Raw genomic sequence first — 18,546 nt, 5'->3', positions numbered from 1 at the left:
TATCAGCACTGAATTTCATCTGCCATCGTGTTGCCCTCTCGCCCAGTTTGGGAAGATCCTTCGGAAGCTTTTCACACTCGGCTTCGGGCTTAGCTATCTTGAGCAGTTTAGTATCATCTGCAACTGCTGCCACCTCGCCGTGTGCCCCTTTCTCCTGATCATCTAGAAAGATGTTGAATAGGAGGGGTCCCAGGATGGTCCCCACTAGTTGCCTCTCTCCACTCGGAAAACCGAACATTTATTCCAGGGGTGGGGAACCTAAGTCCTGGGGATGGGCTGTGGCCCCTGGCTTGCCTGGCTCCAGCTTCCAAAGCTCGGGGCTCCCCCCCCCCGGCACTGGGGTCCCGCGCTGGTGCTCTAGCCCCTCCCCACAGGCCTGGAGTACACACGATCTGCTAGCCTGAGCTCCACTAGGCTCTGGTGTGCGAGGGGAATGTGGGGAGGGGCCACGTCGGCGAGGATGGTTTTTGGTTTTGGGGTGGGGGTTTGGCTCCTCACTTGTGTGTGGCCCCTGACTGATTTTTCTGTGGGTCAGTACCCCTGACCCAAGAAAGCCTCCTCCTCCCCCCCCCCCCCCCAGTTTATTCCTAACCTTTGTTTCCTGTCTTTTAATCAGTTCTCAGTCCATGAAAGGACCTTCCCTCTTATCCCATGACAACTTACTTTCCTTAAGAGCCTTTGGTGAGGGACCCTGTCAAAGGCTTTCTGGAAATCTAAGTACCCCACATCCACTGGATCCCTCTTGTCCACATGTTTGCTGAGCCCCTCAAAGAACTCTAGTAGAGTAGTAAGGCATGATTTCCCTTTACAGAAACCACATTGACTCTCCCCAACAAACGCTGTTCATCCATGTGTCCGACAATTCTACTCTTTACTAGAGTTTTGACCAGTTTGCCTGGTACTGACGTTAGTCTTACTGGCCTATGCCTGCCAGGATCACCTCTGGAGCCCTTTTTAAAATTAGTCTCACATTGGCTATCCTCCAGTCATTCGGTACAGAAGCTGAGTCAAAGGATTGGTTACAGACCACAGTAAGAAATTCGTCAATTTCCCATTTGTATTCCTTCCAAACTCCTGGCTGAATGGCATCTGGTCCCAGTGACGTGTTACTGTTCCATTTATCAGTTTGTTTCAAAACCTCCTCTCATGACCTCTCACTCTGGGACGATGCCTCTGATTTGTCACCTACAAAGAACAGCTCAGCTTTGGGAATCTCCCCAATACCCTCCGCCGTGAACACTGATGCAAAGAATTCACTGAGTTTCTCTGAAATGAGCTGATCACCCCTGCGTGCGCTGATAGCATCCCCACTGGCCGCGCTGGCTGTTTAGCAGCCTTCCTGCTTCGGAAGGACTTACCATCGGTTTTGCTCTTTCGAGTTCTTGGCTCACTGTTCTTCAGACTCCTTCTTGGCCTTCCTAGTTGTATTTTTACACTTTCCTGGCCAGTCTTCATGCTCCTCTCTGTTTTCATCACTAGGATTTAACTCCCACGTGTTAAACGATTCCTTGTCTCTTGCTGCTTCTGTTACTTTGTTCTTTAGCCACGGGGGCACTTTCTTGTTTCTCTTCCCGCGCTTTTTAATGTGGGGTGCACATTTAAGTTGAGCCTCTGTAATGGCATCTTTGAAACGTTTCCATGCAGTTTGCGGGGATTTCACTTTCTGCCCTGCACCTTTTCATTCGGTGTGTTTAACTTCCTTTTTGGGAAAGGCCCCTTTCTGAAATGAAATGCCACAGTGCTGGGCTGCTGTAGTTCCCTCCCCCGCCCAATGACCTAAATCTACTTCTACTATGGTCACTATTACCAAGTGGTCCAGCTAGAGTCACCTCTCGGACCAGACCCTGCGCACCACTTCGACTAAATCAAGAGCAGCCCCACCTCCTGCGGGCTGTTCGACCAGTTGCTTAAGGTGTCAAGAATAGTGATTCTAGGCTGGGCGATGTGACAAACCACAGACACCAATAATAAACTCATTGTTCTTTGTGCAGCGCCCCTTTCACACCCACACACGCTGGGTTCTGCACAATGCTTCAAACGTGGTAAAACATAACCAGGGGAGGGACACACCCTCTGTAAGCAACAGAGACCTATTCAAGTGGAGTCCAAAGCTGAAGGAAAAGGGATGGAAGTGGAACGGGAAAAATATGGGGGCAATAGCCCCAAAATCTAGGGCGGTAGGACAATGTTTCCTCTAATTATTTCCATTCATGTGCTGAATACATTTTGTTGTGTGCACTGAGGCATGTGCAGCTGTGCACCACCAGTGGAAATACCCACTGCCAGCTATGGGAGGCTGTGGGCACTCTGCTAATCAGCGGGGTGGCAGCTGCCCATGTGCTCAGCTCCCCGGGAACACTGGCGAGGGGGTGGCTTTAATGTGGGGAGAGTCAGGCTGAGGCAAGAGCCCTGTGTGGCTGCTCCTCTGCATCTGCACCACTAAGCCCCAGACAGCCGTGTCCCCACCTGTGGCTGCAGGTACCCATGGGGATGAAGCGGGGCTCCCCAGATCTGCAGGGCTCTGCGGGGACAGAGGGCGAGAGGGTGTGACCCACTCACTTGGCCAGAGGCTGGGGCGCTGCTGTCTTGGGGGCTGCTCTCGAGAGGTGCAACGCCAGCTGGTTTCACCCTGCAGCTCCAAGGAGGCTCCAGCACCTCCGAGAGGCTTAGACTCCGAACTGACATGGGATCCGCGGGGCGTCCGGTGCCCACACACTGGGGCAGGGTCCTTAAGATGTGCTGATGGGAATCTTCAAAGGCAAAGCTGTCTCTGGGCAAAGCTACATGCCAGGTCGTGGGTCGGGGTGGGAGGGGGGCCTCAGAGACACACAGAGCACAGAACCCCCCCCCCCCCGAGCCACACAGAGCATGGCACCCCCCCCCCAGAGCATGCACAGAGCATTTAACCCCTCCCCAGCCACACAGAGTATGGAACACCCCCTCCCCAGCACTCAGAGCCACTTCTGATTCTGTGTCATGTGACTGCGATCGGAGCCTGATGCCTTCCGCAGTGGCTGAGTTTGACAGAGCCTGAATTTCAGCACCACGGGCAGGCAGGAGGCTGACGGGCTTGCCTGGTCCCTGGATAAAGTGGAGGGGGCAGATGCAGGCTCCCCGAAGGGGCAGGGCCTTGGGCAGAAGGGGTGGGGGGGGCAGCCATCCCTCAGCACTGCCCAGACCCAGGTGCACTAACGGGTCTGCTATAATCACAGGGCCCCTGCCCCCCTCTCCCCCCGTGCCTCCCCATCGGCGGGCCTGCAGCTGAGCTCATGGGCAGCCACCCAGGAGAAATGCACATGCCCCCCAGCTGATTAGCAGAGCGCCTGCAGCTAGCAGCCTGTGTGTCTGCAGGTGGTGCACGTCCTACGTCCCTTGGTGCACAGAACAAATTGCATTCCACACGTGGATGGAAGAACTTGGAGGGAGCGCTGCCCACGTGGCTTAGAGAAGGTTTCTGACGGGAGGGGTGTGGTGAGGGCCAGCGGGAAGGCGGGGCCTGTTGACATTCACTCTTCTGCTACCCACTCCCCCCCCTTTCCCAGAGGCATCCTGGGCCCGGATCTGGGATGAAAAGGTGCCCTTCGGAGAGCTGATGTGCCCAGGTGGCGGTGCCAGGTACCCTGAGCACCCCTGTATTTTAGAACACTTCTCTCCGGTCTCCGCTCTACTCACAGGGCGCGTCTGCACAGCGAGGCTTAACTCGAAATGAGCTACGCAAATAGACCTACGTCAATTGCCCAGCTTATTTCGAAATAGGGAGCATCTCCACAGCACTCCTCCTCCGGCTTCCATTACTCCTCGCGCAATGAGGGTATGTCCACACTACAGAGTTCTTTCCGAAAAAACTTCACTTACGTCCACACTGAAATCGCATTCTTTTGAAAAAAATGGAAAGAGCAGAGGGGTTTTTCCGGCATTGGTAATCCTCTTTCTACGGGGAAGAAGCCTTTTTCGGAAGAGCTCTTTTGGGAAAAGGCGTGTGCGGGAGGGGAAGAGGGAGTTCTTTCGGAAGAAGGTTTTTTTGGAAGCTCTCTTCTGGAAAAGCTTCTTCCGAAAAAAGCCTGCAGTCTAGACATAGCCCATAGCTATGTCTGTCATCAAAGGGATGTAAATTAGACGTTTTGAAAGTGCAAATGAAGTGGGGATTTAAATATCCCGTGCTTCATTTGCATAATCGCGTCATGGCGCTGTTTCGAACAAGCGCCATTTCAAAACTGAAACCGTGGCTTAGACGTGGTTTTTTCAACAACAGGGAGCTTTTTCAAAAGATCCTGTACTCCTCATTTTTTGAATGAACCGCGGTTTGAGTTTTAAAATGGCGCTTGTTTGAAACAGCGCCATGACGTGATTATGCAAATGAAGCACAGGATATTTAAATCCCCACTTCATTTGCACTTTTAAAACACCTAATTTACATCCCTCTGCCAACGGAGGGGTGCAGTTTAGACACAGCCTGAGGCTACACAGCAGGCAGTTATTTTGAAATACTGTTGAAATATTGTCAAGTTGGACGACTTCTTACGCCCACTCCTGTAACCCTCAGGCTATGAGTTTTCTTGCAAAAATTATGCTAATGAGGGATTCATTTGCATAAACCACGATCTCATATTTCTGCCAATCCGTTTTTGCCTAGGGGTTTTTATGCAAAAACAAGCAGCTGGACATTTTCTTTTTGAGCAAAAACCCCTTTTCCCCTCCAGATAGGTAAACCTCCTTTTTTGGGGCATAAGGATCTGGTGGGGAAAAGGGTTTTTGGGCAAAAAGAAAACATCCACGCTCCTTTTTTTCCTGCAAAAACAGCTTGCATAAATTATGCAAATCATGTATGGAGATATGCTAATCCACGCCTTATTTGCATACTCACTGCCCAGTAGACATAACCGGAGTAAGTTATTTCGAAATAATGCTGCTGTGCAGATGTAGCCTAAATCTCAAACATGCGGGGCAGGGCGGGATTTGGCCAGAACTCCCGGTTTAACCCGAGTCCTGGGGAAGTGCCACGCACCGCCCTGAGCTCGCGCGTTTCCGCCGCCCGCTGCGGGCCGCCCTGCTCTCAAGCCCCGGGCCGTTTTCTCAGCGTCTGGCGCCCTGGTCCGACAGCGGAGGCTCGTGGCCGGGGCAGATCTGCCGAGAACGGCGCTGGGCAAAGGCACGTCCCCGCTGCTCCCGGGGAGACCCCAGCTCCCGAGTGCCCGCCGTGGGCCCCAGCCCTGCCCTGCCGGGCGCGCTCGGGCTCCTGCGCTCACAGGGCGCGTCGCGGGGGTCCCCGGGTCCCGAAAGCCTGGTGCAGGGGTGGGCCTGAGACGCGCGCTCCGTGCCCGGGTACCTCCGTACTAAGGCCGCCGGGGCAGAGCAGGGCCCCGGCTCTCGAGTGCTCCCCGACTTGCCTTGGGGCGCAGCGGGGCTCGGAGCCCGGCGGGTGCCTGCTACGTGCAGCCCGCCCGCAACTCGGAAAGCGCCGCTGGGTTTGCCGGGGCCGCCTGCGCCTTTCGCTCCCCCCGCGCCCTCCAGACGTTTCCGCTTCTTCTTGCCTTGGGAATTTTTCTCTCTTGGCCCCTGGGAAGGCTCCGCATCTGGCCCCGCGGCCGCGCAGGGCCTGTCGGCGGAGCGACCTTGGGGAGGCGGGCGGCGGGCGCTGATTCTGCCGTCTGGCTGCTGCTGGGAGGACCGCCGAGGGTTCAGGCTGGGCCGCGCGGCGCTAGCCCCCCTCAGAGCGCCTGTCCCGGGGGCGGATTCGCCGCCCGCTTGGCTGCCTCCAGCTTGCAGGGCGCTCGGGTTTGCGCGCGAGTCCCAGCAGCGCCGGGCGGATGCAGGGTCCGGACTTACCCCCGTGGGGCCCGGCGGAGCCTGTCCAAGGGCGTTGGTAGCAGCTCGGACACGTGTTATTCACGCTGCGCCTTCCAGGCAAAGGGCGTCTCCAGCCAGTCGTGCAATTCGCCGCTTTCGCGGGGATCCAGCGCCGAGACGTTTCACTCCAGTCTCTAGGAAAGACCTGCCCTTCCCCCAGTCTGCAGTGGGGTGTGGATCAGGCCCTCACTCCCCCAGTCTGCAGTGGGGTGTGGATCAGGCCCTCACTCCCCCAGTCTGCAGTGGGGTGTGGATCAGGCCCTCACTCCCCCAGTCTGCAGTGGGGTTTGGATCAGGCCCTCACTCCCCCAGTCTGCAGTGGGGTTTGGATCAGGCCCTCACTCCCCCAGTCTGCAGTGGGGTGTGGATCAGGCCCTCACTCCCCCAGTCTGCAGTGGGGTTTGGATCAGGCCCTCACTCCCCCAGTCTGCAGTGGGGTGTGGATCAGGCCCTCACTTCCCCCAGTCTGCAGTGGGGTGTGGATCAGGCCCTCGCTCCCCCAGTCTGCAGTGGGGTTTGGATCAGGCCCTCGCTCCCCCAGTCTGCAGTGGGGTGTGGATCAGGCCCTCGCTCCCCCAGTCTGCAGTGGGGTGTGGATCAGGCCCTCACTCCCCCAGTCTGCAGTGGGGTTTGGATCAGGCCCTCACTCCCCCAGTCTGCAGTGGGGTTTGGATCAGGCCCTCACTCCCCCAGTCTGCAGTGGGGTTTGGATCAGGCCCTCACTTCCCCCAGTCTGCAGTGGGGTTTGGATCAGGCCCTCACTTCCCCCAGTCTGCAGTGGGGTGTGGATCAGGCCCTCACTCCCCCAGTCTGCAGTGGGGTGTGGATCAGGCCCTCACTCCCCCAGTCTGCAGTGGGGTTTGGATCAGGCCCTCACTCCCCCAGTCTGCAGTGGGGTTTGGATCAGGCCCTCACTCCCCCAGTCTGCAGTGGGGTTTGGATCAGGCCCTCACTTCCCCGCTAGCAGCCCTCGGCCGCTTTCAAAGGGGCTGTCCTGTCGGTAGGCGCGTGGTGGGCCTTCCGCACACGGTGCACGTTCCCTACCAGAAAGTCGGGGGTTCGTTCTTTCATTATTTGACTGGCCTCGCCCTTGCGCTCGCTTGGGTAGACCGAGCATAGAGCGCTAACTGTTCCTTGAGTATTTACGGCTGGTGTTTACCTCGTGCCATGCATACAAGCCATACTTGAGTCCTTTCCTAAACGTTTTTTCAAGTGCAAAACTTTCAAAACATGTGGCTTGTGTTGCAGGCAGGAATGGATAGCAGCATTCCACAGGGAACCACATGAAATGGAACAGTAATAGCCATGTGCGTAAGGCAAAAGCGGCCTTGTTTCCTATTTGCAATTGAACTCTGAAATTCATTAAGGACTAAAAAGGGACTGACAGTCATTAGTGTCTTTTTAAAGGGAGTGGGCGTTGCAGATGGGACCCACACTCCAGGCTCCCCTCCCCCCGTCAGTTGCACCGAGAACGCGAACAAGGAACAAGCCGTAACTGATGGAGTGAAAGGGGAGGGCAGCGGTTACCGGCCGGGCCTGGCTCGCTGGAAAGCACAAGCCTCGAGCAGTGGAACTTCAGCTTCTAAAGCCACTTGGATGCTTTTGAAAATCCCACCCAAACGATCGCCCGTTCCAAAGGGGCTCCAGGCAGTCTTAAAAGGCTTGTTCCAGGGCCAAAGGCACCTGCCTGGGGAGACCATGGGAGCCCGTTCTGGGTCCAGTTCTCTTGGCATGAAGGCTGTTTACACATCACCTGGTTCTGCAGAGTTACTCCTGATTTATCCCAGTGTACGTGCAGAACTGGGTCCCCAATAGGCTCGTGTGTACCACCGCCAGTGGTGTAAATCGGAAGTACCCCAAGTATGGACATTGGAGGAGAGCCGGAAAAGGGTGACAAAAATGATGAGAGGTCAAGAAAATGTGAGCTAAGAGGGGAGATTGAAAAATTGGGCTCGTTTAATTTGGGAAAGAGAAGAGTCAGAGCTGATAGCAGCTTTCAAATACCTTAAAGAGTGTTACAGGGAAGAGGAAGGAAAATTGTTCTCCTTGGCGCCTGAGGACAGGACAAGAAGCAAGGGGCCTAAACCGCAGCAAGGCAGGCTGACGTTGGACATTAGGAAAAGCTTCTTGCCTGTCAGGGTGGTTAAACACAGGAATAAATTGCCTAGGGGGGTTGTGGAATCTCCAGCCCTGGAGATAGTTAAGAGCAGGTTAGACAGGCACCTGTCGGGTAATCTGGACGGTGCTTGGTCCTGCCCTGAGGGCCGGGGACTGGACTTGATCTCTGGAGACCCCTTCCAGTGCCACTGCTCTGTGATTCTATGATTCTCCCTCCATACAAAGCCATGGAATTCCACCGGGAGGAGAACCAGGCCCCAGGACACAGAAGAAGGCTACGTCTACACAGTGCAGCTATTTCGGAATACTGGAGGTATCCCAAAATAGCTATCCCGTGTCTTTAAATGCACCCACTATATAATGGGCACTATTCCGGTGTCCCTGTAACCCTCATTCCAGGAGGGTTAAGGGAATGGTGCTTTATTCTGAAATTTGGCACCGTGTAGACAGCACCAAATTTTGAAATAAGTTATTTCAAAATCACCTAGAAATAAGCTATGCAAATTATGTATCTTATTGTGATGTTATTTTGAAATAGCTTATTTCAGAATTTGGCGCAGTCTACACAGTGCCAAATTTTGAAATAAGGCACTATTCCGAAACATGCAATGAGGTTTACAGGGACGTCGGAATAGCGAGCCTGTTATATTTCCGTATAACGGGTTTGCTCTTAAGATGCGGAATAACTATTTTGGGATACTGGAGATATCTGGAAATAGCTCTGCAGTGTAGATGTAGCCTTCCCAAGGGGAGCAGAGACTCAGTTTGGACTGAGAAGTCGCTCTGACAAGGGAAGCAGGCCCCTTGCATGAGGAGGGACCGTTCCCTCGAGGAGTCTGTTTTCCATCCCATGAGCTCTCCCATTCTGGCAGGAGAAGACTCTTCAGGATATGTCTACCCTGCACGGCTATTTAGGGATACCAGAGGTAACCCGAAATAGCTACCCCACGTCTACACAAGCTGCCCATTATTTTGAAATATTTTTTGAAATAACGGATGCACTGTTTCATCGTGCCAGAAAGCCTCATGGCACAAGGGTTAAGGAATGGCTCAAAATAGTGTTATTTCGAAATTTGGCACTGTGTAGATGCACCAAATTTCAAAATAAGCTATTTTAAATTAGAGGCACAATTTGCATAGTGCAAGTTGCGTCTCTTCTTTCGAGTTTAGGGTGCTGTGTAGATGCACCGGCACTAAGGCGTTACCGCCATTCTGGGCACCCTGCAAGTTCACAGCATCAATGGGGAGTCCAGAGGGCTATCTCGGCCCAAGCTGGCCTGGCATAGACTTTTGCTTAGAATGTTCACTCTGCTGGGGCAGCGGGCAGGGATCGCCTTTTCCCTCTGGGTTTATGGGGCACCTGACACAGTGTGCCCGCAGGAACAGGCTGTGTCTGATTGGTCGAAGGTGGCGACACTCTGGTTATAAAATGTCACAGCCTGCTCCCCACGGGGCCCAGCCTCTGCTATCTGACCTACCAGCGACTGGCCCGTCCCTTTCCCTACGTGCTGCTCACAGAGCCCGTCCCTGCACTGCAAAGCAGATCCAGACACCTGAATGGCTCTGCTGAGACCTTTGTTCTTGAGAGCTTCGGGGCACAGTTTGCAAGGCTTCCTATAGACCAGGTATTTGCTGCCTTGCTGTGGAAGCAAGTGGACCTGTTGCTAAATACCAGCTCTGCTGAATTCAAAGTTGCAGAGGTGATTGCAAGGGAGGGAACCCGGAAGCAGTGACTTATGGACTTGCTGATGTCTCAGATAAAGGATTTTAGACGAGGCACATGCAAATCCGGGGCCTTATTCCCTGTTAACCTTTTGTGAAATGCACTCACTGCCGAGGGCGAAAGCTTAACCGTGAAGAGCTCAAAAGCCCAGTCTCTATGTGGCCATAGGGTGCATCTGCACAGCCCCCTAAACTCGAAATAAGATTTGCAATTTGCACTACACGGCGCCAAATTTCAAAATAACGTGCTATTTTCAGCCATCTCTTATCCCTCATGCCATGAAGTTCACTAGGATGGAAAAATAGTGCCCCTATTATTTCAAAGTACCGGGAGTCTTGCGTAGCCCCGGGGTAGCTAGTTTGGGATCCCGCGCAGTGTAGAGGTGCCCACACTAGGGACCGAAGCCAATGCTCAGAGGAGAGCTAAGAGCAGAAGGCCTGTGACCTGCCAGAGGCTCCTTTCTCACTATTTGGACAATCCCGCCCCTCTGCCCAGAGGGCTTAGCTCAGTGGCTGAAAGGTGCCTGCAATCTCGCCACTGTATGACACGCGGGGGATGCGTTTCCTCCCACTTCCACTGGTGTAAACTGGGACGATTCCCTTTTCACTCACAATAGCACTGGGGCCGTGAAAGGTTACGTGGTACCGGTTAACAGGGGGGGAGCAGGGAGGGAGCAGCTCAGTGCCTGCCGTGGGGGGAGAGGATGCTCCAGTCCATCTGGGCTGAATTGCCTCCCCTTAATTGGTTAACCAGTTAAACTTCGAGCGGGGAGCAGGGAGCTGGTGGCGGTGCTGGGTGGCAGTGCGGGGAGCTGGGTAGCAGTGGGGGAGCCGGGTGGCAGTGCGGGGAGCCGGGTGGCGGTGCTGGGTGGCAGTGCGGGAAGCTGGGTAGCAGTGGGGGAGCCGGGTGGTGGTGCGGGGAGCCGGGTGGCAGTGCTGGGTGGCGGTGCGGGGAGCTGGGTAGCAGTGGGGGAGCCGGGTGGCGGTGGGGGAGCCGGGTGGCGGTGCGGGGAGCCGGGTGGCTGTTCGAGGAGCTGGGTGGCGGTGCGGGGAGCCGGGTGGCTGTTCGAGGAGCTGGGTGGCGGTGCGGGGAGCCGGGTGGCAGTTCGAAGAGCTGGGTGGCGGTCGGGGAGCCGGGTGGCGGTGCAGGGAGCCGGGTGGCGGTGCAGGGAGCCGGGTGGCAGTCCGAGGAGCTGGGTGGCGGTGGGGGAGCCGGGTGGCGGTGCAGGGAGCCGGGTGGCGGTGCAGGGAGCCGGGTGGCAGTCCGAGGAGCTGGGTGGCGGTGGGGGAGCCGGGTGGCAGTGCGGGGAGCCGGTGGCGGTGCCGGGTGGCGGTGCGGGGAGCCGGGAGCCGGGTGGCGGTGGGGGAGCCGGGTGGCGGTGCGGGGAGCCGTGCGGGGGATATTTTGAGCTGCTCAGGAGGAAGCTGGAGCAATTTAGAAACGTTGCCACACGCGGCACCCCTAGAAACCTCGCTCCGGGCTGGCTCCGCGCCTGGCATTTTGGAAGCGGGGACAGAGCAGTTCCCTGCTGGCACCCGGCGCCGGACAGGAGCGTGCTGGACGCTGACGAGTTCGTATCCACCCCACAGCGCCGGGTGCGAGTGACTCCCCGAGAGGCCCCGCAAAGCGCAGGAACTAGCGCACCGCGCGGCCCGGGGTCTTTTATACGAATTGGGAGCGACCTTAGCGCCGCTCGTCTCTGGCCGGCACCGGGGGACTCGGCGCAGCCCGGCCAGCCGCCCCCGCGCGGATCATGCCCACGGGCGGGCCGCTCCCCCCACGCGGAGCTCGCAAAGCCAGGCTCGCCCCAGCTCGCCGCGGCCGTCGGGCAGCCCCCTACACCGGCCAGCTTCGCCCTCTGCCAGCGGCGGGCGGGTGCGGGCAGCCTCGTGCGTCGCCCCCCGGTCTGGTCCCTGCTGGACAAGCCGCTGCCGGGTGCAAAGAGCCCCCCCCCGAATGTGAAATGGGGGGGGGCGTTGCGAGTTTAACGACAAACCCGCCGGCAACTCGCGTTCAAAGCCGAAGTCTGGCCCCGAGGCCGGGCCCCTCTGCGCCGCCCGGGCGGGGGGGGGGGGGTCTATGGACCGAGCTTTGCCCAGGGACCCCTGCAAGGGGCAGACCCGCTCTCGGGGGGGCGAACTGCGCTGGGGGCCGGTAGCAGCAGCGCTGGGCCCGGGCGCTGGGGGGGCTCTGGGACGGTGGCAGCTTAGCTCCTGAGGGTCCCGATTCTGGGTGCCCCGATCCGGGCGCTGACGGGCCCCGGGGCCGCTCAGAGGCGGGGCTAAGGCGCCAACTAGCGGCGGAGCCGGGGAACGTCTCGGCCTCCGGGGCTCCCCACCCCTCCTCCCAGGTGTCCCAGGCGTGGATGGGGGGGGGAAGCCCCCCCATTTCAGAGCCCCTCCCCCTCCACACACCTTTACCCGCATCCCCGGAGGAGCTCGTGCGAAGACGCCCCTGGAACAGCTCCCCTGCTGCCAGCGCGGGGCTCTGTCCTGCGCCCCCGTCCCCTGCGCTCCCCCCCGCACGGGGAAGGGGCGCGGGGTGCTAGACACGCGCCTCCAATCCGCTGGCAGCCCCGAGGCGGACCCCCGCCGGGCCGGGCTTCTCCCCGGTTCCTCGAACCGCCCCCGCCCCGCTTTCGTTTTCCGGCCCGCGGTCTCTTTGCGTGGAATTGTCACGGGCGAGCGGGGGGATCCCCCGGGCCGACAGAGCCCACTCGGGGCGTTTAGAAACCCGACATGGGCCTGGCGAGCACCGGGGGATGTGAAACTGCTCCCCCCCCTCCCCCCGCCGACTCTGCCTGGTTCCCCCGTCGGTTTTCCAGGTGACAATTCTGCAGGGAAGGATCAAAACGAACCAGGGTCTCAAACGGCCTCGGTAGCAGAGTTCCGGGCCGGGCTGGACGCGGGGGGGATTGCTGGAAGACAAAAGCCCCTATAGTGCTAGCGCCGCCTTACCTTCCCCCGCGCCCCGGCCTCTCGTAGGCAATACTTTGCATATTGAGTTGGGTTTTTAACGGAGCCCAGCGAAGAGTTTACCCAGCCCAGACTCACAGCAGCTCCTGGTCTCGTGTAGACGGGGCCTGGCTAGAGGGAGGCTACGTGCCAGGCCTCTGTAAACCAGACTAGCGAAGCTATCGATTCCCTGACCATGATGGTGCAGAAAATCCGCATCGTTTCAGAACCAAGTAGGCGGTTAACCAGCGTGTGACGGGAAACGGAGCCTGGCTTCCCCTTAGGCACATTGGCCAAAAGTGCCTCCACACGGGACGCGCACACGAGCTGAGCGTGCAGACTGGCCCGCGCGCATTTCGTTGGAGCAGTTTTGTAGCGTCAGAAAGACGAGTCCGTCCAAAAACCGCGCGCGAAGATGAAACAAAAACTACAAACGAATCGAGTGAATTTTGGTCTCACGCGGGATCATTTTGCCCCCTGCGGATTTTCTCGGTCAAATTCCATTTCGAAGCCACGTTTCCCGGGGCGCGAGCCCGAAGCGACGCCTTGGAAACGCGCGACGCTCTTTTAAGACCAGGCTTTTTTTTAAGGTCATTGCACATAGGAAATTGTTCTGAAACGATCGTCACTTTTCTCTGCTCCCGCGTCGATTTCGTTTTGGGAAGGGACGGTGGCGGGGACGCACGTGACTAACGAAACAAACCAAAACTCCCTTGCGCGCTGCTGCGCGGCCAAGATGCCAATTTCCGTTTGAAAGCAGATTTCCCGCTGGCTCGGGCTGTAGGACGGGGCCGGGATTAGACGGACAGTGCAGGCGGTAGCGGGGTGCGGGAGGGGAGGGGCTTATTCTGCGTGTGCAGCAGCTCGCGGGTCGCTAGTACATGGCCCCCCCGGCCTTTCCCCGTTGTTGGCGGCCGGAGCATTGGACCCCCCCGCGCGCATCCCGCCCTCGTGCCGCGCTCCGGCCGGGCTCGGAGAGGCCCGTTCTTGCGCGGTTCTGACGTGTGACCTAGCGGGGCCTTTTGGGGGTGGCCCCTGGGTTCCGGACACGCGGGGCCGTGGCAGGCAGCTCTCGGGCGCAGAGCCCCGCGTCTCTCCAGCGTGGGAGTCTCGGCAGGACCCCGGGCCGGCCGCGTTTGGCTCCGCAGGAGGGGAGGCGGCAAAGCGAAGTTCTCATTGGCTCTGAGCAGCTAAGGAAGCCCGCGGAAGGCAGCGCGCCATGCGCGTCTTTTAATAAGATGCCACCGGTCCGCTAGGTGCGCCCTCCTCGCCTCCAGGGGCTTGGGGGCGTGGCTTCTTGCAGAGACCCCGCCTCCCTTTCGCTCCGCCCCCTTCCCCTGCTTCTATCGCTTTCCCAGGCAACGTGTGCAAATGGGGGGGGGGGGTTCCCCACCCTTTCCACCCTCCCTCCCCATTGGCGCTCCTCCCCGTCAGTCAGCAGACGGCTCCTCCCCCGGGTGCCTGGAGTAAATAGGGTATGTGAGAGGTGCCTGCGGACACTTGGGGCTGGTGTCAGATCCGGAGCCAGGCGCACTAGGCCGCGCTGTCTGCAGCCGAGAAACCCGAGAGCAATAGAAGTGGGGGGAGCCCAGCTGCGCGGGTCCCTGCAGGGTTCAGCAGTGGCGGACTCGGGCTGTTTCTGGGACTTGTTTGGCAGCTCTCCTGCGCAGTGGGGGCGGGGAGGCTTCCCCTCCCGGGCTCGCTTGGGACTTGGGGTGTAACCCCCCCCCTCCCCGTGGCTGGAGGAAAGGCCCCGCGTCCCGCTCGGCGGAGCGTCTGCAGGCACCAGCGAGGACGGAAACCTCCCGCTCCCGGGCCGAGCGCACGGACCTGCCCGGTGCCAAAGGACCGTGCGCGCCCGGGTTGGGCGTGGGCGCTGGGAGAGTTTCTCTGCCCGGCGCTCCGACTCCAGGGCTGGCCGCTGAGGACAGGAGAGCGCCCCGGAGCTCGCCCGCCGAGCCCTGACTCCAAGCGACGCCAGCCCCGGGCAGCGCTCAGGGGAGAGGCCGAGTGACCCGGGACGGCACCGGAGCCCCGGGGGACCCTCAGGCTCGGGGCCTCCCTTCGCCTCAGCCTGTGACTCGACCCTTCCCCGGCGCCTCGCTCCTTCGGCCTGAGGGCTGGGACCTGGACGCCGGCCGCTGCTTCGTCTCCCGCCCTCTCCAAAGCGCTGCCCGGAGCCGAGTGGGACCCGGCCCGCCCAGCCCCTCGCTCGCAGCCCTCGCCGGCTCTCTAACGCCCGCTGTTGTGATGCGTATTCCCGTAGACCCGAGCACCAGCAGGCGCTTCACACCTCCCTCTACGGCCTTCCCCTGCGGCAAGATGGGAGAGAGCAGCGGGGCGCTGAGCGCGCCCGCCCCGGGCTCCCGGACGCGGCCCGAGGTGCGCTCGGTGGTGGACGTGCTGGCGGACCACGCGGGCGAGCTGGTGCGGACCGACAGCCCCAACTTCTTGTGCTCGGTGCTGCCTTCGCACTGGAGGTGCAACAAGACCCTGCCGGTGGCCTTCAAGGTAAGCCCGGGCCGGGGGCTCCACGCGGGGACTTCCAGGGCCAACGAAAACGAGGCCTGGTCTCCTCGGGCGATGGTTGGGGGGAGGGACGAGAGCGGCCTTGGGGAGAAACTTGCACATTTACTCCCAGCGCACCCCCCTTCGCTTTCGGGCAGCGCTCGCGCTGCGCTGCGGTCAGAACCGCTCGCCTCTTGCGCGCGGGTTGAGCTCGCAGGGACCTTTGAAGTTTAATGAGAGTTGAGGCTAATTACCCAAGCGGGGGAGGGGGAGCTCTGAGATCGTAGAGGCCAGGGAAGAACCGCAGAGACAGCCCGGCTCATTGCAGAAGCTGCTTCTCGCCTTCCCGGGTTGCTTCGCTGCTGCGCTGGCCCCGTTGGCTCCTCCGGGAGATTGAAACATTCACGTTCCACCCGAGTTTCTGGTTCTGGGTGGACGGGCCGAGCCGGGGGCGGCGTGCGTGGAAGGAAGAAAGCGAGAGAGCCGGGACCAGTCACAGCCCCGTCCCCCGCCGTAGGAGCGCTCTCCGCACGGCTCAGGGTCTGCCAAGGGGAACGATCCTCACCCTGGATTCATGATTTGGGGGCGGCGGGGGGGGGGGGATAAAGGCGAAAGTAAATCGCCTGGAACGCCAGTCCCTTCAGGACTCGAGTTCCTCGCCAGTGCCTCGGGCAGAGCGGGAGGGGATTAAACAGAGACGTGGAGCAGCAAACCGGGAACCTAAGGCTGGAGTTAATCCGGAGAGAACGATCGTCCAGGGCCCTTCGCGGCGACCGAGGAAATGGCCTTTGGGGTGGCTCTGTAGAGGAGGGGACCCCTAAATGAGCTGTAGGGGCTCGGGGAGTCAGGGGCTAGAAATGGCCGGGGGGGGGGGGAATAGAAACACGCCCGAACGGGGCTGGGGAGCAAACCTGACCCATCGAACCGGCCTTGTTCTGGGGAGGCTACTTCCCAGGCGAGCGGAGCGGCTCGTCCCCAGCTGACGGGCGCACAGGGGAGAAAACGAAAGGGGCTGGCCAGCCGCGGTGCGGGTCATGCCGAGAGCCCGGGCGCTCAGACAGCCGGCCTGGGGCGGTGAGCGAGGGGGGCGATGCGGGGCGAGTGGCTAGAACGAGACCGTCTTGTCCCCCAAGCCAGGGCTGATCCGTGCGGAGCCCTCCCGCTGAGATCGCGGGGAGAAAGTCGGTGGGAAAACACGATCCCGTTCAGGTCTCCACAATCCAGCCGCGTAACAGCCCCCCCACCCCCAGGACCTTGGTATTTACAGGGAAACTGCCCTTGTGCCGCGTGGCTAACGCGAGCCCCTCTCCCCGCCGCCCCTGCGTTAAACGGCGTGAAAATCGCCTCGACTCCAGCCGGGCAGATACGGGGCCGAGCCCCGCTCTCCGACAGGCGGTTCCAAACGAATACGCGCTCGGCTGCTTTTGCTGGGGCGCGAGAGGGGCTTTGGGGCAGGCTCCTGCGGGTGGGGAGCGGAGCCGCGCCCTGGCCCGGTGGTAGAATTCAACCTTGGCCCATTGGGAACGGCTCTGCGGGCGAGTCTGCTACGGCCGCGTGTGCGGCGGGGTCCCGAGCAGCCAGCCTGGCTTCTGAGCGGAAGTTAAAGGTGAATCCTAGGGGAGCTACGCGCAATGAATCGTGTAATTCTTTACGGGGGTAGTGTGCCTAGCGATCATTGCGGGTGGATTATGTAGCGATGGGTTCCTTAGAAGAGAACTCGGACTGTTTTCACCCAGGAAAAATGTTCACTGAAAATTCTTAAAACGGTTGTTAATTGTTTTGACTTTGACTTGTTTGAAATAGGCGAATTTGTGTATTTTGAAACCTGTTTTTTCAAAATATACAAATTTGCCTATTAATGAAAGCAGGGGATCACTCAGCTAGTAGGACATAATTTGCCAGATTTAATTGATGAAGGGAACTTGAATTCTTTTGAATTTCCTTAAATATATTTCTGTTTTCAATTTTTTAAAAAAGCCATCCCTTTCTTCCTCCTCCCAAGGACAGTTCCTCATGTCTGGGTGCAGAATGTTGAACCTGCTTTGAGCCACTTAATAATAACATCACTTGTCATGAGCTGTGTGAAATGACCTTGTTGCAACTAATCTCTAGGTGGTAGCCCTTGGAGACGTACCTGATGGGACTGTAGTCACGGTCATGGCTGGGAACGATGAGAATTATTCTGCAGAGCTCAGAAATGCCTCGGCCGTCATGAAAAATCAAGTGGCGAGGTTTAACGACCTCCGATTTGTGGGGCGAAGTGGCAGAGGTAGGTAACTGTCACCTATGTAGCTGTACAGAGTTTTGATTTCAAAGCAACTGCAAATCAGTATGGAGGCATCTTAATCGCTGTGGAATGGCCTTCAAAAGTGTGGGGCGGAGGGGGGTTCATTTGTAGCTCTGAGCCATTCATTTCATGAATTCCCACAATGCCCAACTTTTGAAATGAGCCACGCAGGACCGACTCATGCTCCCAAAGAAGTCAATGGAGGCTCTGCCGCAGCTTTCAATGGAATCAGAATTGGGTCCATTACATTACTATTCGGGTCCGTAGAAAACTGGATTCCACCGTTTTGCATTTCAGCCTTTCTTTTGGGCTTTGCCTGCATTAGTGCACAAAAGTAAGAGGGAAAGCAACCCATTTGTGTCATAAAAGCGGTGGACCGTTGTAACCTAAATCTCCTCTTTTGCGGCTCACCTTTTCACACTAAAATTGGATACAAAGACACGCATCCATTTTTACAGACTGAAGGCCTGGGCAAAGCCAGTTAAAATCTATAAAAAGATTCCCATAGAATTAGTCCATACATGGTTACGAGTGTAAAGGTTCAAATGTACCTTTTTAAACACAGTCACTTCCACTGCATTTATTCAGGACTTTTAAGAAGAGAAGTAAATATTTTCAGTGACTGGACGTTGCCACTATTATTAGTGCTTATAGTTACAGAGTTTGAAATGTGACTAATACTATTCCCATATCTTACTCTCAGCCCTAAAAGAAAATGAAATTATTAGTAAATTATAATGTTTGAGTACTATCATCAATTTAGTCCTTCCAGGTCAAATGATATGCTTATTAGAAGATGAATGAAACAAAGATTTGAAACTCTTTTCGAGAAGAAATTCCATAGTGCAATACTTTAAATTCTAGTGTGATATTCTGAAAGTGTTAGACTAACCTAATTTATTACATTTAAAGTTAAATGTAATAGTTATAGATTGCTAAAGCAAGACAAGTTTGAATTAGAAATAAAATAGGGCACAGCTTTTTTTAACTGTGAGGGTGATTTACCATTGGAACAAACTACCAAGACTGCAGAAAAGATCTACTTTAGTGTTTCTGCAGGATTAACTGGATGAAATTCAGTGGCCTGTGATATAAAAGAGGTTAAACTA

At 57.6% G+C, this 18,546-nt stretch overlaps 1 protein-coding gene across 4 annotated transcripts in view; it reads left to right on the top strand.

The window, feature by feature from the left end:
• The window catches only part of RUNX3 (RUNX family transcription factor 3), a 99,236-nt gene that overhangs the window by 35,561 nt on the left and 45,129 nt on the right, over positions 1–18,546 (top strand). For 3 of the 4 annotated variants that reach the window (XM_075908531.1, XM_075908529.1, XM_075908530.1), the window contains exons 3-4: positions 14,909–15,153; positions 17,263–17,419. In XM_075908531.1, the coding sequence (XP_075764646.1) occupies positions 14,909–15,153; positions 17,263–17,419 (402 nt within the window). Of the gene's footprint in view, positions 1–12,543; positions 15,154–17,262; positions 17,420–18,546 lie in introns of those variants that run through there. The other variant, XM_075908532.1, reaches the window with a different exon arrangement.

Source organism: Pelodiscus sinensis, chromosome 25, assembly GCF_049634645.1.
Source record: "Pelodiscus sinensis isolate JC-2024 chromosome 25, ASM4963464v1, whole genome shotgun sequence".
In the NCBI taxonomy this organism is placed as follows: Eukaryota; Metazoa; Chordata; order Testudines; family Trionychidae; genus Pelodiscus; species Pelodiscus sinensis.
The sequence above is the reverse complement of the archived record's forward strand: the minus strand, read 5'-3'. Positions and strand labels throughout refer to the sequence as shown.